The sequence below is a fragment of the Thunnus maccoyii genome, chromosome 3, assembly GCF_910596095.1.
Source record: "Thunnus maccoyii chromosome 3, fThuMac1.1, whole genome shotgun sequence".
Lineage (NCBI taxonomy): Eukaryota > Metazoa > Chordata > Actinopteri > Scombriformes > Scombridae > Thunnus > Thunnus maccoyii.
Window position 1 is genome coordinate 2,309,284 of NC_056535.1, and position 27,723 is coordinate 2,337,006.

The window sequence follows — 27,723 nt, forward strand, 5'->3', positions numbered from 1 at the left end:
TGTATCTTAGAATGATACTCACATTGAAAGAGTTTGCTGTAATTGTTCCCTCTGTCCATACTGACTGTGAGGAGATGTCTTCATAATGTGATTCCAGTTTAAATGATGGGGGCAGTATGTTTAATATGGCACTATCCATTGTAAACACTACTTCCCTCATGTCCTCCTTGTTTCTCCATGCAGGAGAGGAGAGACGATTGGTGTTGAGGCAGGACAGGAAAAGAGAAGTGACAAAGCTCTGGGATTAATCTGTTATCAGGGAAGGATGCCACTGGCTCTTTCTTTTATGGTTTCTCTCATATCTAGCTGAGTAGTACTGTTAAGTGATTCATAATACAATCAGGACATTTGAGGCACTATCTGCAGCACTGAAAAATTTCTGAATTTGTCGCCACCTAGTGTTAGTATAAAAAAGGACATTTGCAGACAGTAGTCACTGACTCTATGGATTTGACCCCGAGACACTGAATGAATGGGCTGAAAGCAAAACATAATGCAGACTGCATCGATTTTAAGAAGAACTTTCATTTTTCGACAAAAAAACAATACTATTAGACCAATTCAAAAGATGCTAAAAAAAAAACTTGACGGTTCTGCACATAGTGACTTTAAATCATCAAGGTGGTGAACAAGTTTGCAATATAATTTTAAAGAAAAGTCGGAATCCAGCATTTGCAGCTCTCATGTTTTACATGTCAATACAGACAGACCATTGTTTCCTTCTGCACAAAATGGCATAAAATACATAAATGAAAAGTCCAATGTCAACAATCCATTACATAAACATCCCACATATGACTGTGCTCTAATTGAACTATGATTTCTTGTTTATAATTGATAAAGAAACTTAATTATATATGTCATTTCAATATGATGTGGAAAATATATTACTTTACTCATAGTGACTCAAACAGCTGCTCATATATTACCTATAGAGGCTTCAGCTATCAAATAAAAAAGCTGCACAGATGGCCCAATAACTCTGATCAAAATCTATTCATGCACAGTTCCTTCATAGACATTAGATCTCTCTTAGTGCAATGCAAGAAGTCAGTGTCTTGACAGTTATCAACAGTGACTCAGAACAACTGTACAAGTTCAATACAAAACCTTCTGATGTATGGCAACGGCTGTCAAGTTACATGTACTGTATGCTGGAACAATGGGCAGGAGTCATGAAGGAATACAGCAGGATTACTGGCAACCACATTCTGCCACTTCTGTTACTTGAACTATTTATCATCACAAGATTAAGCCTTAAGCTATGTAGTGGTACAACAAATTTAACAGCAAATTTGACAAAGTTACAAAAAAAAAAGAGAAAAAGGGAAAGCTGCACATGGACACTTTTTTCCATAGGGAAATACAAACAGAAACCCAACAATGGCTTTAAAATATGCAATGGACCAATTAATGCAGATAAAAAAATACATATGAATTGTATATAAATAATGTAACTGCAAGTTACCTTTTGCAAGATGGTTTGAACATGGATGAATCTTAGTGTTATTGACTAATGTAAATGTAACATTGTGATGAAACAGGAACTAAACATGGTTTGGCCTCGTCAGTCATTTATACTGTGAAGCCATGTACAACAGCTACTGGAGTAAACATGTAGAGAGCTGGCCTTGTTCGGGATACAGGCTGAAAATAAACACGTGTGGCCAATGCTGTCACAACCTGAAATATCAGTCAAAACAACACTTTCAAAATAAAGGCCTCTGCTTCCCCACTTGAAGTACAGAGAGGTTCAGTAGATTGTAGTGAGTTTTTGTCTTTATACTTACAGTGTGTATTCTTTTTGCGATGAACGGTGAAGTGCAAGAAAATTAAAGTGTGTTAAAATTGGAACATTCATGTAGTTATTGAGTGTATATCATGAGATTAGAACATCAGTGGGGGGGCAGGGGTGACATATATATTGGGGGATGTTTGATCTTTAGATGGTCTGATGCTTTGGAGGCAGAGTTCAAAGAGTAGTCTACTGATACAATAAAGCTCCTGCTATCAGGTTTTCCTTTGACTAGAGGAAAAGGAGCATTCAACAAATCTTGAACTTCAGGCTATGACTTATTTACATTGACATTGAGTAACTGAGATCTTTAGCATTACTGTATTTGGAATCTGAACTGTAGCACTGTACAGATTACATAATGGAAAAACGAGAAACAGAACAGGTCCTTACTAGACTCAAAAGAAAATGAGTCGGGTGCATTGGTTTCCACCAAAAATGTTTTCTTCTGGATGTTGGTTCTTATAACAACACGTCTCAGTTGGGAGGGTCATTAGATTTCAACTTGCCTTTTTTCCCCCTTGCTGAAGGCGAGAGGGGATCTTGGTGTCTTACATCACAATTTCATCACTAGATGTTCCCTGAAGGGCAAACATCAAGGGAGGATACTGTGCTAATGTGGAAGCGAATGCACTGCAGGCCTGCTGTTTTGAACACCTAATAGATTTAAACTCTACATTCACAGCAACTCTTATTGTACGTAGTGTGTAAGCATTTTAGTGTGTATTTGTATTTAGTGTTTCCAAGGCACATGGGAATTGGGAGTTGATGACAGCTTATTAAAAAGAAAAAAAAGAACAAAAGGTTGCTCAGTTGTTAGGGACTAAATTAAGTTGAGCTGAAGACCCGTAGAAATAGCTGAGGATGATGGTTGGGGGGTATTGGGACAATTGTTTTCCTTTTGTTTCCGTTTCTGCAGGTTAACATTAGAACCAGTGTTGGGCACAAAGCATCTCTGCTGTGGGTACAGGGCTATGCTTGAGGAGCCTCAGTGAACTGGCTACGGCCCAGGGACCCCTCCTTCCTCCATGGTGGCCGGTGGGTTGGGATCTTTGTGGAAAGGAGTCTCCTTGTAAATGAACCAGCAGTTGCCTGCCCACAGGATCAAGTTCAAAAAGCCAAAAATCTGTAGAAAGACAGGGAAACAGAGGAAATAAACGATAACAAACAAATAACTACTGTGTACTTCTATAGCTCAGTGTTCAGGTTTTCCTCACATGGTCTTCAAGGATTGCTTATCTAATTGGTCGTTTGTAAGGTTACACTTTGTGCACTGGATTGCATTATATTCATGATACTGTGTCCTGCCCCCTGTGTGTTCCAGTTCATTTATACTATAAGCTTTAAAGGTTTTATCTGCCTACATTATGTATGTCTATCTGTTGCAGGCACACACTGCTCAACACCACCACCCCTAGCAAAACTGCAAAACACGCCACAGTGTTCTGTAACAAACACAAAGATGTCAGTCAATGTAGATATTCAGAGGTGAAAATTCAAAACAATTATTGCATTGATGTAGTTATTTTGACTCAAATAATGAATCCAAATGCATGAAGATCTTAACTCTTCATTTCTACAACAAATATTGAGGCAGTTCCAGCAATGGAAGGTAATGTGGCTTTTTAGTTTGAACACTAGATGGCACTGTACATACTCCATGAGTGTTCATATCCAACATAACCCAGTATCAGCTGCCCAAAAGTAGTATGTACTATACTGTATTAAAATGTGTACTCTCTTGGCTCTTTTAGAAACAATGACACTGTGGTTTTAGGACACTAACAACTGTTGATAGTGTTGTTTTACATCATCACCACCTGATCTACATAATTCAAGACAAGAGAAATCATGCTCAGAGTAGCAGAAGTAGCATCACTTCCAGGTGTATGACAAGCTCCTAGGAAGAGTTTCCCAAGGTTGGAAATTTGGTAAAATACTTCTCCTATAGGTCAAATATGGGACACAATGGGAATTTTCAGGAACTTGAGAATAAGATAATAATGTCTGCAACCGTGACACTGGTTTAACGTGACTTACCACAGAGGCGTTGAGGCGGCCCATAGACGGAAATTCTCCTGCCTGACAATGATTGCTGCAAGACTCGATTAGGTGCTCAGGGTTAGTGGCCCATTTGACATCAGTCAGGCCTTTGCCCCACGCTGAGGAGGACACAAGCCACAGGAAGGCAAAGGCAGCAGTCACCACCAGGTCCTGGCAGGGAGTGCAAAGAAAACACTGAGCATGCTGACATATACATCAACATCACAAGCTAGTTCTAATTGCACGCATATGAAATAAGTATGCTCCTCTTCCAAGAACATAAATCCCTCAGTCCTTATACAACTGGTTTCATTTCAGTGAAATATGGTTGTGATGTGGTTCAGTCAGAATCAGTTCAGAATTACGTTTAATTGTTTCACAATCAAACGGACACTTTCTATATGATGTACAATTATTTACTTTTCAGCTGAACTCTATTCTGCTGTTCACATTGGGACTCTTTATTAAAATCTATGAATGCCTCTCAATTTCTCTGTGTTCATGTAAGAAACACTTGATTATGATTATACAGAAGGTGGAGGGAGAGGTTAGGGCTGTGTCCAGAGTCTGATTAGGCAATTTAATACAAGATTGGACTGCCAGTAATAAATATGGAATGGGTGGGTGGGTGTTGGTGGATACTTTCCATAGCATAGCATGGGTTTTAAATTACGACAGTTTTTCCAAGCACTTTCCAAACCAACACCCCATCAAGGAGTATTTAAAACAGTCCCTGCTTTACACAGCTTTTTATATTTTATAACGTGCTTCATGGTTGGCTAACCCTTCGAGGCTAATAGTGAAGCCCCTTAGAGGGCTATGGTTGTACCCATAGAACTGGACTTACAATATGGTTGCTTTCATCAGAAAAAAAAAACTGACATAAATAAACACAACCAAAACAAAAAAAACAAGACAAGCTTGATTTGACCATGGTGAATTTCCTATCTAGAGAAAGTTTAAAGGCTCTAAAAACTATGTTCTCAAGCAGCTTCTTATTGTAAGTGATGTAAGAAGCTGCATAGATGAATGCACAGGTTTCTGATATCATTTCTTTACTATGCAAGGTTCTTGTATTTCTGTTTTTGTCCTACCTTTATTGTTTGTTTAAAGAAGGCAGGGCTCGTTTAGAAAAAGGTGATTTTTCAAGTGTTTCCATGTATCGATCGGGATCTAGCAACACACACAGTCCTGATAAAGCAGATCCGCTGAGTTTCATAAATATAACTAAGGATGTTTTTTCCCAAAACTTTAACTTTTACTGTTGCTTATTTACTGATTGTCGTAGAGAAATACATAAGTTTGAAAAATAACGTTTTCAGGGGCTTTAAAATCTCTTAGCTAATTTTCATTATTTTCTGAAAAGAATACAAATATATAAATCAATGGCTGTGTAGAAGGTAGAAAAATGTATTAAAATGACTCATGGTTTGCTTTGGAAGGAATTCGGCACAGGTGATATTTAACATCCTCAAGGTGCATCTAATCCCTGAGCGTCACTGCTTATCATGTGTGTTTGAGTTATTCTATGGACAATGACACATTGAGAATAAAAAATGGCCATTTAGTAGATGATTCACAAGGGCTCCGTCACAGATGATGTGAATCATTGAATTTTAGGGGAGCAGCCCTTGCTGAAATTTTTAAATGCTTAGGAAATGCTTGCATCAAACATGTTTAGACTTTTTAGACTAGAAGCATTTACTCCTGATGTACTTTAGACTGGATAAGGAAGCAGTTACAAATAATGCCACTGAGATGCCTAATGATGCATGGCTCAGTTCTTCTCCCACAGATATGTAATGCAGTGAGCCGAACCAACTACAGGATACAATCCTGAAATGTATAAAACAAGGCTAACTCACACCCTACCCAGGGTTAGCGGATATGAACAGGGTTAGAAGCTATGAAGAAGGCTTCTTGCTGATCCGGGGTAGTGTACTCACTATGATGGGACCGCGGGAGGTCTGGCGGTAGACGTTCTGGTAGCCCAAGTAGAGGATCAGTGTGGCGGTGCAATAGAGGAACCCAAACACACCCACACACACAAAGAACTCTGCTGAGGAGGAGAAGTCGCCCTGCAGGAAGGTCTCATTGGTTTGACTGCCATTACACGTTGGCATTTGGTATGGGTACGCTGACAACCTGAAAGGAGATAGAGAGGAAAACTTTAAGCAGTCCTTCTGGTGACTCTTCTGTTTTTTATAGTCTGTGTGATTTCAGAGAAAAGAAATCCTCACCTGGGTTACTCCTCTCTCCACGGACGCAAGAAGATAGAATATAAAAAGATTAAGCGAGATCTGGCACACACTGAACAGAACCTTTCACTGATCTGCATGGTTGTATAAAGAATCTTCATAAGGATTGGAAGATTTGACATTTTCTTCCAATCATTTCTTTAAATCATTAGCTATTAAGATGAACAGAATATCACAATGTCTGTTTAGGCAAGAAAAGTTCATTGTCTAACTGATGTTAATCACACTGCACTACATGATGATGAGAAGTAAAACTCTTTAATATAAAACAGTTTAGTTTTCGAATTTTGGTTGAAGAGAAGACTTCCTTGAAATTAGAATTGTAAAAAAAAAACGTATTCCCCCGCTGTGTCCGCCTGCAAGTTCCCACTCGGCCCAAAGACTTTACATTGTGATGACGTCACAGATTTTTAAATCGCTTTTCTTGGCTCGAGAAAAGTTTTACAAATATAAAACCTCCATGGATCAAAATTTCATAATAGAAAGAGCCATAATTGACCTTGTTTGCGGTTCGAGGTGTCCTGTCAACAGTTTTACAGACGTCTCTTTAACAATGGTGGTCTAAGGGGAAAATGCTTTTTGGGCCGCAGGGGGGGTTTTCCGCTGCAATACCGCGAATGACCACTAGGAAAAATTAGCTGCAAAGCTGAGCGGCAGCACCCTAATCAGCTCTTATTATACATGCATGGGTAGGAAGTGGAGACGCGTCGTCCATCTTTATATACAGTCACAATGCTCTAAACAGTAACACCAAAACACCCATTGCATGAGCACTCGTGAAATTTTCAGTGGTGCCGCTTTATTTTACCCACACAGCACCTTGGTGACAATCCTTGGCAAATATTGTTCTTGTAGAAAAAGAGAAGGGCGCAGAGCAGCACCGCCGCACATGTTCTGTTTCTTCACCCTTCTTTCTGCTAACCACAGATAACTTCAATGCTGGCAACGTTTCCTCTGTCCTTCAGTGTGATCGCCACTTTGACTGACTGCCTTGTCTTTGTTGACTTTCAATAGAATTGTATGGTGGTAATACATACTTATATTTATTGATAGACCGTACATATGGTCACTCATTCACTCATTCAGAGATCCAGTGCAGATATCTAGGGTCAGCTGCTCAGTGTTTTACTTTATCATTATGTTTATTCTTATTATCTTGGTTTGATTGTGGGCTCTTAGGGCGTTTTCACACCTCATACACATAATGCACAGCACAGCTGGCTACGGGAGCTGCTTCAATCCAAAAAACCTGAATCTCCCTCTGGGGATTAATAAAGGTTTGTCTTATCTTATGATCATATCATGTTATTATTTTGCAAAACTGTTATCCAAATGCATCATTCTGAGCAAGCTATTAAGAGTTTGCGAAGAATGATGTTTGTTTTACATACTGTGTCATAAGGTTTGTCTGATATAATTTACAGTACTGAACACCATTTATGAGGTGCTGCAGACTTACTCATAACATGATAGATAACGGAATTTGAAAGATATTCTCATTATGACACTGATTACAATAGGTTGAATCCATAAAGATATGTCAATGACAACATCAGTATTGTGTGTTCTCCTGTATTGAGAAACTAAGTAAGCAATGAAAGAGTATTGCAGGAGAGACAATGCAAAAGCTATTATGACTATTATAACACTTCAGTGTTCTACCTGAATGGGTATGCAAACACAGGACTTATAGGCTGTGGCTCCTTGTCAGGACATTTCACTGTTAAGTGGGTTTTCCCTGTGTAACCTCCAGTGGTGGCGAAGGCAAAGATGGTGAAGACCTGTGGAATAAGAGGAAAATGGGGATGAGAGGTTTTAAAGGAGAGGCATGCTTGCTTGACTGACACACTGAGCAGTGGTGGTTGTGGCTGCTGCTTATGAAACCTTTTCCCTTTCCATATAAATCAGACATGTTTTGTTTTTTTTCACCTTTTGAACTAACTTCCCCTCTTCTCTATCACTCTCTTCCCTGCAGTTGTCACATCCTTTTTCCCACACAGGAAACTCCCTCCCACCCTCTCAGCAAACATGGTAACCCTTTAACATGCAGCTGCCAAACCAAACTTTCAGCTTCAACCTGCCAAACTCCTGCAAACAGTCACAGTTTACATGTTGTTGAATGTCATACTGTGTAACTACACTATTTCTTTGAGCAATGTTTGCTAAAAAAAAAAAAAAAACAGTGTCCAGCTGTTTAAAGGAAAGTATTGAGCCTTTTATAAAAATGAAACTAAATATTTGTGAGCTGTGCTAAAAGATTGATGTCTTCAGTATGAAGAGTAGGAAATAGATTTTATTTTTCTCATTATGTTTTCACAATGTTTGAATGCATTTATTTGTCTTATGTAAAGGACTTGTGAGGGTCAGGTGACTAACAAGTATGTTACTGCAAGCATAACACACAGTACTTATAATGCAGCACTGATAAAAAAAAAAAATCACTCAAATGTGCCAAAACAAAGCACAGAAAAGTACTTAAAAGGCTTTAAATGAACTGAGACTGATTATCTTACTCTCTAGAGGCAGTTTTTTTATATATTGCATAAGAATGAATGTCAGCAAATAGTTTTTTTTTCCAGGGGAGAAAAACAAGCTAATATCGTCAACTATGCTGACAGAGAGCAGACACCAGTGGGGTAACCCAGACCATTTCCTCAAACTTTATCAGAAACTGACTCTGCAGAAAAACGTTGCTGCTACTCCAGGGTTGCAGGGGGAGTCTACTGCAGCACAGCAACAACTGCAATCAGGGGTTTCCATTTATGATATTCACCCTTACAGTAAACAAGACAGCTTTGGGTTCAAATGCGGCCAGTTTGTGTTTGTTTTGGACTGATTTCTCTATTGGGCTATAAATTGAAGCACAGGCAGCAAGGTTTGGAGAAGATTTGGACAGTCTTTCTTCATCTCCCGCTTTGAACAGACCCATACTGACGTTCACTTGTCAGGGTGTAAGCAGGGCAGGGTCAAAATTTCATGCCTGTGCAGTATTCCACATCGTAGAAAAAGATTTATAAACCAACAAACACAACAATACCAAACCTCCTACACCCTGAGGAAGAACCAGAGACCCTTTCTGAACCAGGAGAAAGTATGTTGCGGTGCTAAATGAGTAAACAGAGTACATCTGTCTAACTCCACTACAATGTTGTCGAGATCCTGGCTGCTGCGATATCATCCTATTTATAAAGGCAAGACGTTAAGTGCTAAAGTAATGACACAAACTAGGACCAGAGAAGGTTGTGATTTCATATAGCAGCTCTCTGTCATACAGCCAATACTGACAGACATTACAGACATGCCACCCCTGTAACTAATATGTAGAGAGTAGGAAGGAAATATGTCAAGTCTTTCATTAAGGCTCTCATGACTACTTTTTTGGGGAAACATGACTTACATGTCTCAACATTGTTGCACTGCTAACATAAAGTAGTATAAAAACTTGCAGTACATTGGCATATACTGTTGTAGCTCTGTTACCAAAGGCCTCTATACACTGTGCCATAGCAGCAATCATGCAGGTTCATTGCTTGTCTCACTTTGCAGGATAGTCTAATAAGATCTCAGTTGCCGTCTCTGTCAGACTGTACAATATCAGTTTTGAAGCATGTCAGACTGTGTGATTAAAGCCTGTGGACTCATCATGCTAGGATGTAGCAAAAAACAAGCCATAGATATCACATTAATATACATATTAATGTGATGTGGTATCTACATACAGTATATATGACCATTTACAATGTCATTGGCCAGCGCGCTCTGTTTCTTCTCATGCTTTATTTCCATTGGTTTGGTTTCAGAGCTGCATCGATTAGATGATTAATCAATTAGTTGACTGACAGAAAATTAATCTGCAACTTTTTTGATAATCAAATAATCATTTCAGTCATTTTTCAAGCAAATATGTCAAACATTTGATGGTTCAAGCTTCATAAATGTGACAATTGCTGCTTTTCATATAGAACAGTAAATTCAATATCTTAACATTTTAGATTGTTGGTCAGATCAAAAAAAAAGCTTATTTAAAACATTCCTGTTGTCTGAGAAATTGTGAGTGCCATTTCATAGCCTAAACGATTAATCAAGAAAATAATCAGTACATTAATGGAAGATGAAAATAATTGTTAATTGCAGCCCTAGTTAGATAAGAGTCCTAGCAGCAGTTCCACTGTGTTTCCTGAGAGTTTGGTCCTAGATTTCTGACACATCCCGTCTTTGATCACCAAAGCTCTAAAGCAACCTCTAAAGAAATAAATCTGTTTTACACACACATATGCCATCTCCAATGAGTACACAAACTGTTGTTTTCACATATTTAAGACTTTGGCCCATTTTATCATTTCATGAACCTGATGAATCACTGAACACATTCATCTCACCAGTGTTAATAAAAGGTCCTTGATCATATTGTTTGGGGTTGAGTGTACCACGAACACCTCCAACTCTGACGTACATGCTATCCACAAAGCTTTTTTCTGTCTCGTTGTGTTGATTGAAAGGAATGATACAGACAGAAGGGGTAAATGTGTGAAATAGTAAAGAAAATGTTGGTACATACAGTATATGGAAACATTGTAATTATATCTCCAAAATGTCAAGTGTTAGGAAATGAGGAAAACACTCAAGTCCGACCAACACTGGATTTCTGAAGTGGATACCAACATTTAAGAGTTTTAAAAATCTGGAAATAAAAATCAAAAGCATTTTTAATAAGGGTCAGTTGAATGTGTTTCTTCAAGAATTGTGACCAAGATATGTACTGAGCTGGAATTTTTACTTGTCACTAAATGACCTGAATTACTTCAAACATATAATGTACCGCAATTCCCTGTTACTTATTGGCCAATATTATGCTGATATATTATATGTGTGATACACCACAATTGGTCAATAATATCCACATGGCTGATGTATCGGCCATCTCCAAAACACAGACTTGCTGCTGAATGATGGTGCATATTATGCAAAATGTTTGGAAAGGTTTTGATCAGCCAAAGTGGATGGAAAACAATCTCAACCCATGGAGAGCATGTAATACTTTATTACTAGCAGTTAAATTGGAAATACTACTGCTTTTTATATGATAGTGATGATATGATAATAAAAAAAAAAACCTTTTCTCATAATCACATGATGATGTTGCAGTAACTCTGTTGAAAACTATGCACAAGTATGCACTACCTGGAAACACTGTGGGACAAAGGGCACCCCCTCATACACACACACACACACACCCCTCTCCTCCCTCCCAGGACATCCTTCCTCCAATGAAAAGCTTCTGATGAAGGCATGTGATTCTTGCTTCCGTACTTTCTCTCAAGAATAATGTCCTTTGTTCACTTACACCCACATCTACCAAAGCACATTCCCAAATCATCAGTATCCTTTTCCACTACTAACAGTTGTATACAATGGGCCAAAGCACAGGGCCAGGCACTGAGGTGAACAGCCTGCAGGCTGCACTAGTGCGGTAAAGACAGCAAGATAAACAGCAGAAACATGCACAGAGGAACAGAGTGCAGTATTTAGCGAGCTTCCAGCCCGCTGAGGATTTTCAGGAATGGGTTTCATCTTTCAGGTGTCTCTGGAGCTCACCAACATTTCTCAGCTTTCATCTCAGCCTTGTTTGACCCACCCGGGCCAATCTGACAGCACCCCAAATAAACCCTGCAGCCAGGGCAGGCGTTCACTGTCCAAAGTCCAGCGTCCCACCCAACCTCCCTCAGACTGACTGAAACATTCCTCGCTACCTTTCGTGGTCAGGGAGTAGCAGGGCTGATAGGAGACGGCAGCCAAACAGAGTCACAAGATTCTGACACTAGCAGTTTAGCATTTTCATACAACCACCTTTACTTGTTTATAGCACATCACGTGAATGTATGGCAACACCGAACCATAACAGACCAAGTATGTCACGATAGCAAAAATAGCCAGACCACCACCTCCCCTAGACCACCCTCCACCTGACACTGTGAAAAATTGCACTTACTGGCTAATGTCCATGTTTACAGGCTGTGGCATACAGACCAGTTTGACATTCAGTAATATAAATTATAAACGTCTTCCAAGACCATGTAGAGGAGGGAGACAAACAGTTTTTCCCAGTGCTGGAATACTAAGAACGCCTCACCCTGGAAGAATTCAGCCTATTTCAGCCTTGAGTGTGGACTAACAACTAGTTGAACTTGCTGAACTGCCTGGAGAAATTGGAAATGGCTAGAAATACAACAGGCTGGCTGCAGCTGTGAAAATCAGAAGCTCTGGGACTATCATCAAGGAGCAAAGATCCTCAAACTGGAAAAGCGGAGCCACTGAACTGATGGCCACGTAAGCACATAGACAGTGGCAGCCCTATTCAGTCACAAGGTTCTGACAACAAGTGTTAGCGCATGGAGGGAAACAATGAACCAGACAAGGACCAGAAAAGAAGATGTAATGGTAATAAAGCCAATAAAGCCAAATGAGATGTTTCTGACAAATCATATATGGTAGATTTGGATATTTGTGTACGCACAGTGTAAAAAAAAACATGGATGTAGCATCTGTGACCTCATCGTTTCTGGTTTCCAGAAGGCTTTGGAGGAGACTGGAGTTTGGTTTTACTATGGTTTGGTAATGAACTTCACTACTTCTTTGGTACCAACTGAAATGTGTCAGTCAAATGATCAAAATCTGCCAAATACTGAATGCTAGCATTGAAGGGTCTGTTTTAAAGCATTTTTTCCCCCAGTTTTTGACTTCATCTTACTTAGGAAAAGTTCTTATATGGCTGCTTGTGTTAAGACAACATTTAACTTTTGAGAAGTTGGCTTTAGTTAAATGAAAAAACAGGTTTTGTACACTACATGTTCATGTTCCTCAAAAGGTTTCAGAAAATGTTTTATTTTGGTATCCCTACCAAAACCCAGGTATCATTACTACTATTAAGAAATTAAAACCATACCCACCAGTGATACATGTTACCACTCAGTGCAGTGGTGCAGGTTTGTGGGGGAAAGGTGGGAACACAAGAACCAACCACTGCAGTAAAATACAACTGTCAATCAAATTAACACACATCCAAAACATACCTGTCATATGTCTCTTAAAACCTTGATATTAGTTTAATTAAGCAGGTGTTGTCAATGGGCATTAAGACACACATTAGAAGAAGGCTACGGCTACTGTTATGAAATGTATTGACTCTGAATTTCATGAGAGATGTTAGTATTTTTTTCAGTGACTTCAGTACAGTTGCAGTTTTCTTGGCACCAGTAAGCAAACACGACCTTTTAACTGTGGTTATTTTTTTCTATGTGCTTGTTCCTCAAGAGTTCAACTAGGGGTTCAACTCTTCATCGATATGATGCTTTGCATTTTACAAAGAGAAATGATGGAAAATGGTAGGACCACGCCCTTCCTCATGTACAAACTTGTTGAAGCCAGTTTCAGTATTGAGTATACCATGGCCTTCGCACAATCTAATGCACGTATGCTGCTTTATCCCAGTGGTAGTATACTTATACCAGTAAACCCCCATTCCCCGGGGAGATGCCCAGAGAATGCTGTGCAGCAGCAGGAGCCAGCAGAATTTACAGCATGTTCCCTATGAAGTGAGCTCTGCCCTGTCAGACCCAGACTCTCCCTCAGCTCTACATCCAACAGTCAGGAGGAAAACTTCATCAATACAGTGTAAACAGCATTTGTCCCAGCATTGTTGTTCCAGTCTAAATTTCAAGACCCTAATTTCCCACTTTGACATTAAATACATATACAAGCAAATTGAGCGAGTGAAAGGTATCACCCTCTTTTAGGAATAAGTCTGATTTATTGCAATTTCGATCTGTATTAAATAGTTTTGGCCATCATTTATGACTGTAATAACAACATTGTACTCACAAAATTAATATCTCAGATCTGGGAATGCAGTAAAATTGCTAAGAAGAAGCTCAACAGGGCAAGAAATATGAGTAGTCATGTATAGTAGGGTTAGACACCGACCCCTAACACTGTGTAATAAAGTTTAAAAGTGGCAAAGCTAAGCATCTTTAACCTTCCTGGAGAGAAACTCCACAGCGGCAGAAAAGACCTGCTGAATATGTTAATTACAAATAGGACATGGTTGCTCCTGCTCCACAAGCCCACGCCTTAAATACACACAGCACTGCCTGCTGTAGCGAAGCAGTTAGCATAGTAGTCTGCATCATACGAAATCCAGAGCACTACCACTATAAGCGGTCTCATAAGAGGGGGAATTCCTGCACTGTTTCCTATTTTAGTATATAGTCCACTCAGATTACTCATTACAAATTCTATCAAACAGACTCACACAGTAGGGATATTTAGAGTATGTTCTACTGAGCAGCAGCAGTTATATCCAAGCTATTTGATTCTCAACAACAGCCACACAGAGCTGCATATGGCATCAACAACACTCCTGATCTGGGTGGCACTGCTCAACTGGACTACTTCAATACGAAAGTCACAAGATCTGTTAAATTTCCTTGTAATTGTTTCAGCTTACAGTCTCTTGCAAGCACATAATCAAGTTTTACTATGAAAAAATTGTAAGGGTTTAAAGCAAATGGTTGACTTCCTGCTTTGGGTTAACATTTTACTTGGGAAATCAGTAGCTACATGCATAGTAAATCCACATGCTATGGCACAATTTAACTCATTGAACCAGGTCAAAAGCCAACACTTCAAAGTTACAGATGAACAAAGCAGATGCAGAGAAATCTGCAAAACTTTTTGAGTGTTTTCCTCAGTCTTTACCCCTTAGCATATGTACTAGGATTTCTGGCTAACAACGCTACATACATGCATGGAGTCCGGGATATGGAGTTGGTGGAATGGACTACTGGAGAGGGAAATGTCAACATCACGAGGATCAAATGAGAGGAATGCTGCGTAGATGTGGAGGCTGAACACAAATATATATCTTGTGCCTAACACTAATTCAAATACAGCTAAGTCAGATACATTATGTACTTTACATCTATACTTTAATGCTTACCCATTCTAGGACACGAATAAATCCAAGAGGTTCTTTCAGTGGTCCCAGGTCCAGAGCAAATCCAGACACCAGTTTCTAAGGACAACAAACAAGATGTGGAAAAAGACGAACAGAGGCACACAAACATATCGTTAGCCAGGTGTAAACGAATTGGCGCCCATATTAAGCACCCAAGCAACTATCGTTACCTGTTTGTCACCTTGCGGCTATATGGCCCTACCCTTGTTAGCCAACCCCTGCTAGCGACATGCTAACGCTAACTCCTGTCAACCGACCTGGTTAACGTTACCCAGCTAACTCACCTACCTGAACAGTGTCCATTGAGACGTGCAACTATTAAAGTTTGTATTTCACTTCTAAAGTTGTCAGTTTGGTTGTGAGGCTAACTTAAAGTTACTCCGTTTGCATTCAGACAGTGGCATGCGATTCAACGGCTACTACTGACTGTCAGCAGGCAGCAGAATAACAGCCAGGCAGACGACTGATAAGACTACAGACTACAGTCAAACTCTGTTCAACCGAACCGCAGCACAGCAACTGTCCAACGAAACAAATCACTTCCGGCTAGCACTTCAAAATAACAGACCTCCAGCGGTTAGAAGCATCTCCCTGTTGATGTTTCCACAACCTGAGTGAGGAGAAAATAATGCAAAACACCGGCCACATAACTATACAATATTTAAAGAACAACTATGATAATGATGATAATAATAATACACAGTTTAAAATCGGTACAAACCGCACGAGATGATCTTTTAATTGAAGTATATAATCTTACTAAACATGTAGCAACTGGAATAGATTTAAAACATAGAAGAGAACAATATCACTGATATATCAGGGAATAATGAGATCTTGGGTGGAAATTTGAGACAACGACAGCAAATGTTTTAAAAATGTATCCTGCCATGAAATTGTTATGAAATCTGGAAGACAACCTTTCAACAGACAAAACTTACAATAAATGCTACTTTGCCAGTGACAACTGCATCATCATCATCGACTGATGCAGTTGTCACTGTCAAAGTAGCGAGTGACATTTAGACCCAGCTTAGTGCTGTTGTCATTGACCATAACGACGTCATTAGCATTTACAAACTCATGGCCAAAAGAATTCTCCTTTGATTTCACCAATCTTGCTTCTCCTTTCCCTGACAAAACTGCTCAAAACAGCTGATTCTCAAACTGTTAATAGTTCCATGTTTTTACTAAAGCTGTGTTTGAAAAATACATATTTAAAACTATGTAATACAGAGGTGCTGTTTTACTTATATTCTGAATCACTCTACAAAATGTAAACCTTAATTTTTGGTCGTAGCCTTTTTACCAAACATCGTTGTTCTTTGCTATACCCCACTGCGCAGGAAAGTAACGTGTTATCTTTTCTAGATTAAAGGACGGGAAAACCTTAAGAAAACCTGTAATATGTTGTAGCAGGTTGAGTGTAGAAAGAGACACACTGAAAATCAGGGTGATAGTTATAGGAGAGGAGTGTCGAAGGTGAGTTGGAGAAAGTGGACAATTACGTTACAAAATGATACAGTAGGTGGCGATAGTTTGTTTCACACCATTAAAACCAAAGAAGAAGAAGCAGTACACTCCGTATATTTTTATCTTGCAGCCGCCATTTTGCTTCACTCTGAGTGCGGCAGGCAACGAACTGGGACGGAGTGTTTACTACATTACACAGCCTTTAAAACTCTTTTAATACTCGAAACTGGTAATTAACACCGTATACTTTGTTTACATAATCTTTGGCTGTTACATTGTAGTGTTAAAGCGAATACCACGGTAATTACAAAATAAACAGCCGTCTTGTAAAGCTCTGTTAACATTTAGCTAGATGGTTTAGTAGGCCTCTGTTTTCTAGCATGGGCTTTACGAGTCAAGTATTGCGATGATAAAATCAGTTTATGATAACAATCAGGTTACATATATTCTGATAATAGTCAGTAGTTAGCTTACCTAACTAAAAATCCAAATTCGATTGTTTATTTATGTAGCATTATTCTAATGTCTGCCGGTCCCTATACGTTACAGTAACGTTAGTGTCTTTTCTTCATCGCTCGTAGTTCGTTCCAGCTAGCGTTGGGCTACTTTTTATTATTCAACAGTAAGTATGTGGTTGTTTTCTTGACTGTCTTGGTTTTTTAAGCTTTCACCATACATACAGACGGATGACAAATTAAAGGAAAAACCTGAATAAATGAGTGGAGAAATATAACGAATGCAGATGCTTTCACATAGGTGTACTGCATGATACAATTAAGCAACTAATATCCAATCATGCTCTGTGGCATGTATAACAATGCTGAGCAGTACCAGTTGATTCTGGTCTTGAATAAAGATAGAAGAGGAAACGATCTAAGTGACTTTGAAAGAGGGTTGATTGTTGGGGCACAGATGGCAGGAGCTTCAGTCACAAAGACTGCTCAACTGGCTAATGTTTCAATAGGAACAATTGCATTTAGATCTATGGGAAAGACATCAGTAAATAGGGTCAGAAATTGTGGTTGACATGGCACATTTGATGACTGTGATGGTCGCGTGATATGTAAGGAAAAACAGAAGAGCAACTCTTCCTCAGTTGACTGAGAATGTCAATGCAGGACGTGATCGGACCGTGTCAGCAAGAACAATCCGTCGACAATTATATAGAGAGGGACATTACAAGGTTGCAGTGCATAAAATCATAAAGATGAATGCACATCTGACAGTTCAGTGGTGCAAAAACCATAGGCACTGGTCTACAGAGATGTGGAAAAAAGGTCAGATGAGTCATCCTTCACTGTATTCTTCACAAATGGGCGAGTGCATGTGTGGCGTTTACCAAGAGAACAGTACTGGCCTGAATGCTTGACCCCTACCTGCTCTCCACTACCATCATCAAAACACCAAATAAGGGAATATCTTCATCCCTCCAGTAGAGTTCAGAGACTTGTAGAATCAATGCCAAGGCGCATTGAAGCTGTTCTGGTGGCACGTGGTGGCCCAACACCTTACTAAGACATTTTATGTTGGTTTTTCCTTTAATTTGTCACCTATGTACTGAAGCTACACTGAAGGTGACCTGTAGCATATGTTATTTGCCAAGAAACATCAATGATTAGTCAGTTGTATCAGTTATTTTGCCTGTAATTTAAAAGTAAGGTCTAGTGTACCAGGAGAAGTATTTGTGTAACAAGTAATGTGAGGTGGTAACTTTGTGAATAGTTTTTGTTTCATTGTAAGTACCATTTTGTTACTTGAGAGTTTATTTTTTCCTGTTCCTTAAAGATGGAAGTCAGAGTTTCTGGATTAGATGCTTGAAATATCTTAGCATGGGTTGATAATGCAGTGTAATGACAGTGGGGCTGTTCACTGAGTGGAGTCATTATTGGGAGCATGTATGTCTCATGATGCTGTACCTTTGTGTGGAAATGTCCAACTCCTTTCTTTGTATTTGTGCACAATTGTTTGTCTCTTAATAACCCTTTTTCAGTTCCCCGGGGAGTGTTTTTTGATTGATTTGTAGGTTTAAAACCATCCTCTTGGCAATGGCCCTTTGTGGGGATCCCTGGATATGGATAGCTTGCCCCCCCCCCCCATTGAGAATACATGGGAAGAAGATTTTTTTTTCTCTTCAGCATTGGTAATCAACAGCTGAAAATATCTAGAAGCTTGAGTAACCTGGCCATCTTTTCTGCTGCCATCACCTAAATGTCACCAAGTGTGCAAAATGCCACCAAGCCCAAGAAGAAGCTGAAGATTTTTTCCCCCCCACCCACCACTCCACGTTTGTCCCCTTTTTGCCACATCAATTTAAGCATTTTTGGATCTTCTTTTTCTTTTCTGGCTGTTTATATCACCCTATTCATTTCTTTCATTAGTTACATCAATTAATAAAAAAGATAATTAAAAAAAAAAAAAAATCCCCAAAGGACTCAATTGCATCCACCATCAGAAATGTTTAGCAGTCTGGCGGAGATACAGGTGTCTCAGAGAAGGGATGTCGTAGGAAGACAAGTGTCTCTGGGCGATCCACCCCCCTTTTCCTATTATCTCATGGATCAAGTGTTCCTTCAGGACTCATTACCGCCACGGAGACACCCCACCAGCAGTCTGCACAAGAGGGAGACAACTTCTCAGCCACCTCAGGTAAAGGTGGCAGAATGCCAAAAACAAAATCAAAATTGGCTCGTTAGTACAGTTTAATACACTTAAATTAATCTTTAATCAGCTTAAGACCCAAATATGTTTGAGAAGGCTTACTGGCCATATTAATTGAAATTAGAAGTCTAATATAATTCCCATAAAAACACCATCACTGATTAGCCAGCGGGTCATATACTTAGTTGCGTTACATGTTTTCCTTAATTCCAGTAAGAATCCCAACTGTACAAGTTGGAGCAAGACATGCTTTCCTGTTCAAATAATAATAATGTATGAAGGAAAAAAACTACACGTGGGCCTCTTGGTATTAGCTTAACATGTGCAGACATGTTACACAATGTTCAGTCTACGATGCAGTGGAGTAGGGTTTCTGTTTCTGATGCGTTGCTGTGCTCTGTCTTGTTAGGGAGAGTTCTGTTGGCCCTGAAGAGAACCAGCTGCTGGGTTTAAAGGTCGTGACCTCATCACCTCCGCCACTCAAGACGCATACCGGCCTTACTATGACCAACCATGGAGATGACTGCTACTTCTATTACTATTCCACCTGCACTAAAGTAAGTAGAGCTAACATGCTTTACACACATATAACCAGTTTAAAAGTGACTGGTGACTAGAAGGCAGAGTATGGTCTTAACTGTAGCCCCTTTTACACAGCCGGTTCAAGGCAGGAATGTTGCACTGTTATTCTGCCTCGCCATTCTGTTACTGTTTCTGTCTGAACTACACACACCAGGCACACTGTTGTGTTACACATCACGTCTCTGATTCCAGAATGCTATCTAAAATCACACATGGGGGGCATCATGCCAGCTTTGTTTGGTTCAGTGTAGAAAAGCAAAGCCGGCATAATGACGGGTCTTCTTTACAGCAGTATTGCGGGATCTCTGTATAACGGGTTTGTGTTTCATTTACTTTGTAGGGAGACAGCTGCCCATTCAGACACTGTGAGGCAGCTATGGGCAATGAAACCGTCTGCAACCTCTGGCAGGAGGGACGTTGCTTCCGTACTGTCTGCAAGTTTCGCCACATGGAGATCACGGTAAGCAGAATTAAAAAAAAAAAAACATGTTTTAAACTGAAGAAAGCTCAGAAATATCTCCTTCAAGCTTTGCCCACTCGAGGCTGTACGTGTCTTGAATGGCCATTAACGAAGGGTAGAAAAAGTCTCCCTGTAAACCTGGGTCAGGAGTGCCACTCCTGCCTCTGGACCTGTTGGGAGGAACACTAATATTTGCAATCTGACAAGTCTGATTAAAAAGCCCATCTTTTCCATGCATTCCTTTACATGTTGTTCATCTCTTTCATCAAAACAGAAAAAACGTAAGGAGATACCTTGCTATTGGGAGAACCATCCAGCCGGTTGCCAGAAGCCACACTGTGCTTTCTTCCATGAAAAGGCCCGTTATATCGACGGCACCTTCGTCCCATCTGATAAAAGTGAGTAAACTTTGTTTAAGCAAACGCTCTGAGAATCGAAATGTAGAGATTTTTAAGGCCACATCCACCTGTGACAGACAGTGATGATAATCAGTGTAATTCTCCCAGGTCAAAACAAGAATGAGGAACAGCCACACGAGGAGCCAGCTCCCCCACCGCCTGCCCCTCTCCCCAATGCAACCAATCCACAGCTGAGAGGAGTCATCAAGACAGAGAGTCAGGAGCCAGTACCGAGCCCCACCCATCCACCAGTGGTGATTAATCCAGCAGATGATGATGAGGACGAAGATGGTGAGCTGGATTTGATCTCAAAATTACTAAGTTGTCTCTTTGTATTTTGTATTGTTTGAACATTCCTGCTTCATTTTGAGACAATATATTCCCGGTAGTCCTTTACTACTCATGTGTCTTTATGTTTCCAGACCAGTTCTCAGAGGAGGGAGAGGATGGCAAGGTCGTCCCTTCACCTAGAAAGCTACCTAAATCAGGTGAGACTGGAGCCAGAGACTAAACTAAATTCTCTAAACTCTCCACTCCTGCAGGACCTGTATGGAATGACTATGTATTTTTGCTGGACAATGTTGTGTCTTGACAGATGAATCGCTGAACTTTGGAGTGAGCACCCTGGAGGAGATCCGGCTGAGGAAGGCCCTGAAGGCCAGCATGAAGAGAGCTGGTTATCCCATCCAGAGTGCTGACACTTCCGCCAACGGAGAGAAAGAAAACATCCAGTCATTTTTCCGACCAGCCCTTTATGAAGCCAGAGATGGTAAACACTATGAATCTATGAGATTGTCATCATTTCAGGGTGTTGGATATCTAGATCTGTCATACTCCTAGATTCTACTTGTTTACTTATTTGATATTATATCTTTGGTGTGATTCAAAATAGAATTATATTTTGAGGAATTGATGAATTTGTTCAACATGGATACTGCTAGCATAAACATTGTAGGTATGGGGTCTGAAAGGATAGGTTCACAATTTTTCAAGTCTGTCTTAAACCTGCAGTGCGGAACTTTTACATTTAATGAACGTCTGTTACTTTCAAGCCTTTGCCAAACGAGTTCACACAATGCTGATTAAGCCTATCACTGCCAGATAAATCTCTCTGTATTTCACAGTATACAGAGTTTTTAAATTCACAACATTCCAATGCTGGCCGTTTGGCCGTTAATTGTACAGCTCTTCTAGACTCGGGCATACTGGGACAAATCCTGGTGGGCCAGTGGACTGTCAAAACATATCCATTATTCAGAGTGCGCATGAGAGCGTGCTGCATGCCTGTGTCAGGCAATCACAGCCGAGCGCCCCCCCCTTTACTCTCACTGCCAGAAGGGGGAGACAAAATTCCCGCACTCCAGCTTTAAAACAGATCATGTGCTCATACCTGTGTAGACGAGGTATGTAGACTTAATTCTGAACAAAATATGTTCCAAAGTTTATCTGAAGCTCATATGAAGCTACAGTATTTTTAGTACATAATTCCACTGTTGTTTCCCCAGAAACCTGTTGAGCTGCTAGCTTGACAGTTAGCTAGACTGCTGTTGCTACTGTATGTAAAAGCAGCATTGCATTGTTTGGACAACACCGTGACTGGTACATGGATATTAACAGATAAAATGGACAGGCCTAATGCACTGAAATATACTGCTCATGATGGCTTTGAAGCAGCATCTTACTTGGCTCGTGCTAGCTATCTGATTAGGATGAAAACAAAAACATAAATGTTAATTTTGAGTTGCCATAAATATTCAAATGAACATATTTAAAATGAAAACCATTATTACTCTGTTCTCAACCAGTACATGGTTTCTCTTTGAATGTAGCCCCACTTGTCTTTGAAGAACCTGGAAGACCAAGAGGCAGTCTGGCTGAAAGGCTTGGAAGGAAGATGCCCATTGCAGGTAAACACCTGTTCATTAAATTCATCTGAGTTTATCAACAGATTTTAAACGCCAGTGCTAATAATAATAATAATCTTAATGGTACTGAATAGAAGCTCATAACTTGTCTTTGGTGTAGATGTAAAAAGAGAAGGTGTCTCACTGAAGAAGAGTCTAGCTGAACGTCTGGGTGGAGTCGTGGATGAGGAAGAGCGCCCTCAGAAAGGTGAATATAATGAAATGTCAAAAGCCTTTTACTCAGTCATGCTGATGATAGATGTATCTTAAGGTGAGAAGAGCAATGTTGAGTTTTCTTTCTGCTCCTTCAGCTTTGAAGCCTATTAAAGAAAGACTTGGATCGCACGCTGGTGCTGTTGCACTCACTGAAGCAGGTAAGATGTCTGAAGAGTATAAGACATTACCTTCTTTCTGAAAATATATTCATCATCACATTTCACAAACATTGTAAATTGTTGTCCTCCAGCTTTCCCAGCAGCTGAGACCAACATGGGATCAAAGAAAACTGCTGAGCAGATTCGTATCAAAACTCTGGAGGAGATCAGACAGGAGAAAGCGGCTCAGTCTCAGAGCCAGAAAGATGGCCCTTCAGCCTTGGCTCCAGCAATCACCATTACCAAAACCACCAAGGGTGTAAAGCGAGCCATCACTGTCAAAGATGACTCCATCGGCCACATAAAAACGTTCTCTGAGATCCTCCACGCCAAGAGGAAAAGGGAGGAACAGGAGCAGAACCGCAGTCCTAAGAAGGCTGAGCACACTGCTGAGAATGCTTCAGGCAGGATCCAAGGAGAGCCCGGCGCATCTGAACCTGAACCTGAGGCTACAAACACAGGGGAGGTTAGAGTAAAGACCCTGGAGGAGATCCGCAGAGAGAAGGCAGCCAGGATTCGGGCTCAGCAGACCCTGGACGCTGAAAACAAGAAGAGCCCTGCTACTGAGGAGAATGGTGCTAAGAAGCCTCGTCTACTGCGTGTCAAGAAACTGGCTTCCCAAAGTAAGACAGACCTTATATTTTTATAGCTTTGTTCCTTGGGTACTGACACGTGTATTGCATGCATGCATGATTGTTGTTAGTTCTCCTGTTTTTAAGATTAAACAGCATTTTGAAGTTTCTAACAATCGTTTTCTGTTGAACTCAGCAGGCAAAGTCACATCTGAGAAGAGAGCTGAAGTGACAGAGAAGCCACTGAAGAATCCTGCTGCTGCTCCTGAGGTATGCCTTCTAAAATACTGCACCGTTGGCTGTGCTTGCTTGTTATTCTGTTGACTGTAAGTGATGGCAATCGTATCTTCCTGTGTCTTTTAGGCCATCCCTGCCACCAACAACGTCAAGGTGAAGACCTTTGAGGAGATCATGCGGGAGAAACGCCTTCGCAAGCAGGAAATGGAGGAGCAGGCTTCCTCTAGCAGCCAGGACAAAGCTGAAGCTGAAGCAGAGCCATCACAAAAACTGTCAACAGGTGGCACCCTGAAGAGGAAGATTCCCACTAAAGTCACCCTTACACCGCCAGGCTCTTCATCACCTTCCTCCACCACCACCACTGTGGTGCCTGACACTACCCCGTCTGCCCAAAAAGTACCTGTTCGTAAACTAATCCCCCTCAGATCCAAGGCTGCACCTCTGAATAGCACTGCTGCTGTCCATGTAAAGCAGAGCGCCTCACTACAGCAGGGTCAGAGCCAGTCCTGCTCACAGAGCCCCAACAGCTCCAGAGAGGTCCCAGACAAAAACACTGCACCATCACCAGCCCAGCTGGCTCCTCAGGGTCCCACTGCTGATAAAACACTCAGCAATAATCAGAAGAAATCCCCAGAACACACTGCAGACACCAAAGGTACCTCACCCTTTACTCTGCATACATACAGTACCTACATGTGTACTGTGAGCTTTCTGCACTTTCCTGATAAATGTGTTGTGAATGACAGCCCAAGTTTTCCTTTATTAGGTTACGGGATTTGTTTGGCCTTGTGAACGTTTAACTGAGCTTAAAACAGGCTTCCTATGTAACAAATCAGCACAGGAGAGATGAAAAAAAGAAGATGAAGCAGTCTTTTATGTCATGATATATCATTACGACTCCGCTTCCTTTTTCAGTGAGGCCCAAACTGAATGTGAAGCCGTCTGTCATGAAGCCTGCGGTGCAGGTAAAGCCAGGCCCGAAGAGGAGGGGAGCAGAGCGATCTGCTGTAGCGGCAGTCAAACCTCTGAACAGCACCTCCACAGTGCTGGAGGAGCCGCTGCAGGAAACAGCAAGCAGAGACAGACCGGTAAGTTAGAATACTGGGCCAGTGATAGTCATTTTTATTTCCCATCTGTCTTTCTATGCAAAGATGTTTTTATACATAGAAGCATCTGATGTGACACAGTTCAAATTTATACATACATATATTTCCTTGATTGGTTGATCTCATCTTTCATTTAAAGAAAAAAAGTTCAAGTTAGGATGTGTTAGTGTCCTGTTAGTGACTTTGAGTGACTTTTGTTGTATCGTCAGGTGTTCCCATCCTCCAGCACAGAGGCTCAGCTGAGCTCTGCTGTTCCTCATAGTCCCAGCACCCTGTTGGGGTCAGGCTCCAGCTCCAGCCCACTGAGAGAGGAGCTCCAGACTGTCCCCGTCTTCAAACAGAGTCCAAGCCAAGAAACCAAGCCGGCTGGCAGCGCCGCTGCTGCCAGAGAGGCCTGCACAGTCCCCCAAAGGTAAGGGTCCACAGAGAGCTTCAAACACTAACTTCTCTTCTTTGTAATGTCAGACTTTAGACAAGGAGAAAACAAAGGAAACATCTGTAGACAGGTGTGGGGAGTGATGTATTCATTCCTGGCAAAATGAAAACAACAATTATAATTGTGTACATATAATTTCTATGATCACCAAAAAAAGTTGTTACAGGATACAACAAGTTTTTCTTGTTGACTTTTTGATGTTTGATTTACTGTGAACTTAGTTTACTAAGTCAGGCCTGGTGGAGTTTGTCCAGTGAGTTAAAACTCTTGTGTGATAATGATATTGATGCCACCGGTTTTTGTTTGTAGAGAAGTGAAAACTGATGAGTTGTCAGTTGCTTGGTACTAAATAAATATTAACCAGCTTCTCTGTGCGTTTCAGCCCGGTCATGAAGAGTCCCACCCAGCCTAAGTCTCGGAGACCAAGTGTGGCCGTGTCACGCACCGCCTCCTCCTCCAGCGCCGCTGCCTCCACCTCGGCTGTGGACGACTTCGAGGAGCTGATCAACGAGTTTACCGACGATCATCTGGAGGACGACGTGGACCCCGGCATCGGAGAGGACGACCTGCTGCAGGAACTGTCAGAGATGATCGACAGCTGAGGGCTCCATCAAGCACAATCAACACCCAACTTCTCACACCCTCGACCTTGTCTTGTGATTGTGTGTTTCTAAGAAGTGAAGACCATCACCCACTATTTACCATGGAGCATTTTAAAAAGACATTTTTCTTAAAAGTTCACCTTATTTTAAACTTTAGGTTTATATTTGTTGTTCTTTACATTTTAGACATCTTCTCTCATACCGTTCTTTATTCATTTACTGCTCTTCTGATCATTTTATAGCCCTAGTGTTATTCTACAGAGCTTGGATTTTCTTTATCATGTTTTATGATCACTTTCTGGGCTCTGAGAAGACAAACTGAAAGCAGTTCTGGTGCTTGGGAGATGTAGTTTCGACCATTCTCAGTTGGTCACCAATTCCTGAAAGATGTTAAGTGTTGGAAATGATGAATGTGTCATTTTAGAGAGAAGTCATATCTGTATACTGTGTATGCACCGGGAAGAGCAAGCTGAATACAGCAATGATGAATACTGCTGCACTTACAGTAGCCCGCCCCCACCTACTTGTTTTTATATGTGACAACAAGACTGTTGTCATTAGTTTCCAGATTATGACATTTAAATGTATCAATTTTACTTTCATGATGAGCAGCAAAAGTCACAACCTCAGAGGAAGTAAAACTAAATTTTCCCAAAATCACCAGTCATCATGTTAATGTTAAGTTTTATTCATCATTTTACATGTGGTTTATTGATTTTCCACTCAGATCTTATGGAGTACACCGTCTGCCTGTGACTGTCCTTTTTATAATGTTTGATTGAAATGCGTTTGTTTTGTTTTTTTAACAGTTCTTTTACCCAGTTGGCTTACTTTGAAACAACTAGTCTGGGATAATGTGTAAGCTCTCTGGTCTTTGTTAATGAACACCTCAGGGACTGTTTCTGATGTTTGTATGTTCTTTATATGATTGACAAACACTGTATTTCATTTCAGCAATGCTGCATTTGGTTGTTTTTTCTCTTTTATGTTAGCATTGGTTTATCAATGTGGTCTGAGAAAAGATGAACTCGTTTGCTCTGTCCTGACCCTTTACCAAGCGTACTGTTCAAAGTGACTTGTATAGATTACTGTGTAAATAAAAAATGCTTTTAATTGACAGATAATTCTCAACACAGGTCTTTCTTTTAATGCCAAACAAAGAAGACAATGACTGAGGTGAAGGTATGTCAGTTAGTTAAAAACTTCACAAACACCTCTTGGGATAATGCAATACAATTCAACAACAGCACAACCTCCATAATGACCTTTTAGCTGGGTGAACTTCATAAACTGACAACTAAGAGTGTTTGTGGGATAATAAGTACCTACTCCAGTTAATAAATAATAAAAGACACTGGCATGAGTGCCTTTGAAAGAGTACACAGATTGTTCTGTTCTGTTCTTTTTATGCATACAGTCAGTATATCCAAAACATATTTTACCTGTTGGTGAGTGAACTGGGTCCAACAATGGAGTCCTATGAAGTAACATCAACTGCATTCTTGAAAAGCAGATTTCCCATACAGTATGAAAGTACAGTACATACAGTATGAAAGTACAGTACATACAGTATGAAATGGAGGATCTGTTGCTGCAGTATCTGTCAGACTGTGGAACTGAAGAAGAATTCTTTCTTTCCAGTGTTTCAAATACCCAATGTGGCAAGCAAAGTGCTGACATGTTTGTTTGTCCATACTGCTGTTAAAACACCAGGTTGTTACTTATGAAGTGAATTTGCTATGTAGCATTTCCTTCAGTTCTGACCTGTTGAATGTACAGTATGTGTGTACCAGTAGTGTTTTCACTTTTAAG

The 27,723-nt window shown here is 40.5% G+C and overlaps 2 protein-coding genes and 1 non-coding gene across 4 annotated transcripts; 2 read left to right on the top strand and 1 right to left on the bottom strand.

Annotated features, from left to right (window-relative positions):
• Positions 1 to 491: 491 nt before the first annotated feature.
• sypl2a (synaptophysin-like 2a) lies at positions 492 to 15,645 on the bottom strand. Its single transcript, XM_042404812.1, has 6 exons — positions 15,398 to 15,645; positions 15,092 to 15,166; positions 7,759 to 7,877; positions 5,785 to 5,983; positions 3,836 to 4,009; positions 492 to 2,921 (listed from the first exon to the last, which is right to left on the bottom strand). Exons 1-6 carry the CDS (start codon positions 15,410 to 15,412, stop codon positions 2,796 to 2,798), a joined length of 708 nt encoding a protein of 235 aa, XP_042260746.1. The 5' UTR covers positions 15,413 to 15,645; the 3' UTR covers positions 492 to 2,795.
• A 1,057-nt stretch (positions 15,646 to 16,702) lies between these two features.
• On the top strand, positions 16,703 to 27,035 carry zc3h11a (zinc finger CCCH-type containing 11A). Of its 2 annotated transcripts, XM_042404792.1 has the most exons (18): positions 16,703 to 16,811; positions 17,164 to 17,204; positions 19,157 to 19,228; positions 19,650 to 19,797; positions 20,163 to 20,282; positions 20,557 to 20,680; positions 20,789 to 20,971; positions 21,103 to 21,168; positions 21,276 to 21,449; positions 22,510 to 22,587; positions 22,706 to 22,792; positions 22,896 to 22,958; positions 23,051 to 23,581; positions 23,727 to 23,800; positions 23,894 to 24,422; positions 24,683 to 24,855; positions 25,083 to 25,285; positions 25,692 to 27,035. In XM_042404792.1, the coding sequence occupies exons 4-18, from the start codon at positions 19,744 to 19,746 to the stop codon at positions 25,909 to 25,911; spliced, it is 2,679 nt and encodes an 892-aa protein (XP_042260726.1). In that variant the 5' UTR covers positions 16,703 to 16,811; positions 17,164 to 17,204; positions 19,157 to 19,228; positions 19,650 to 19,743; the 3' UTR covers positions 25,912 to 27,035. The 2 variants fall into 2 exon arrangements, with proteins under 2 accessions (XP_042260726.1, XP_042260735.1); XM_042404801.1 differs by lacking the exon at positions 17,164 to 17,204 and having other exon boundaries at positions 16,710 to 16,811.
• On the top strand, positions 20,352 to 20,470 carry LOC121894861. The gene has a single exon (XR_006095635.1). It is a non-coding gene; the product is annotated as a small nucleolar RNA SNORA26 (small nucleolar RNA).
• Positions 27,036 to 27,723: the final 688 nt, after the last annotated feature.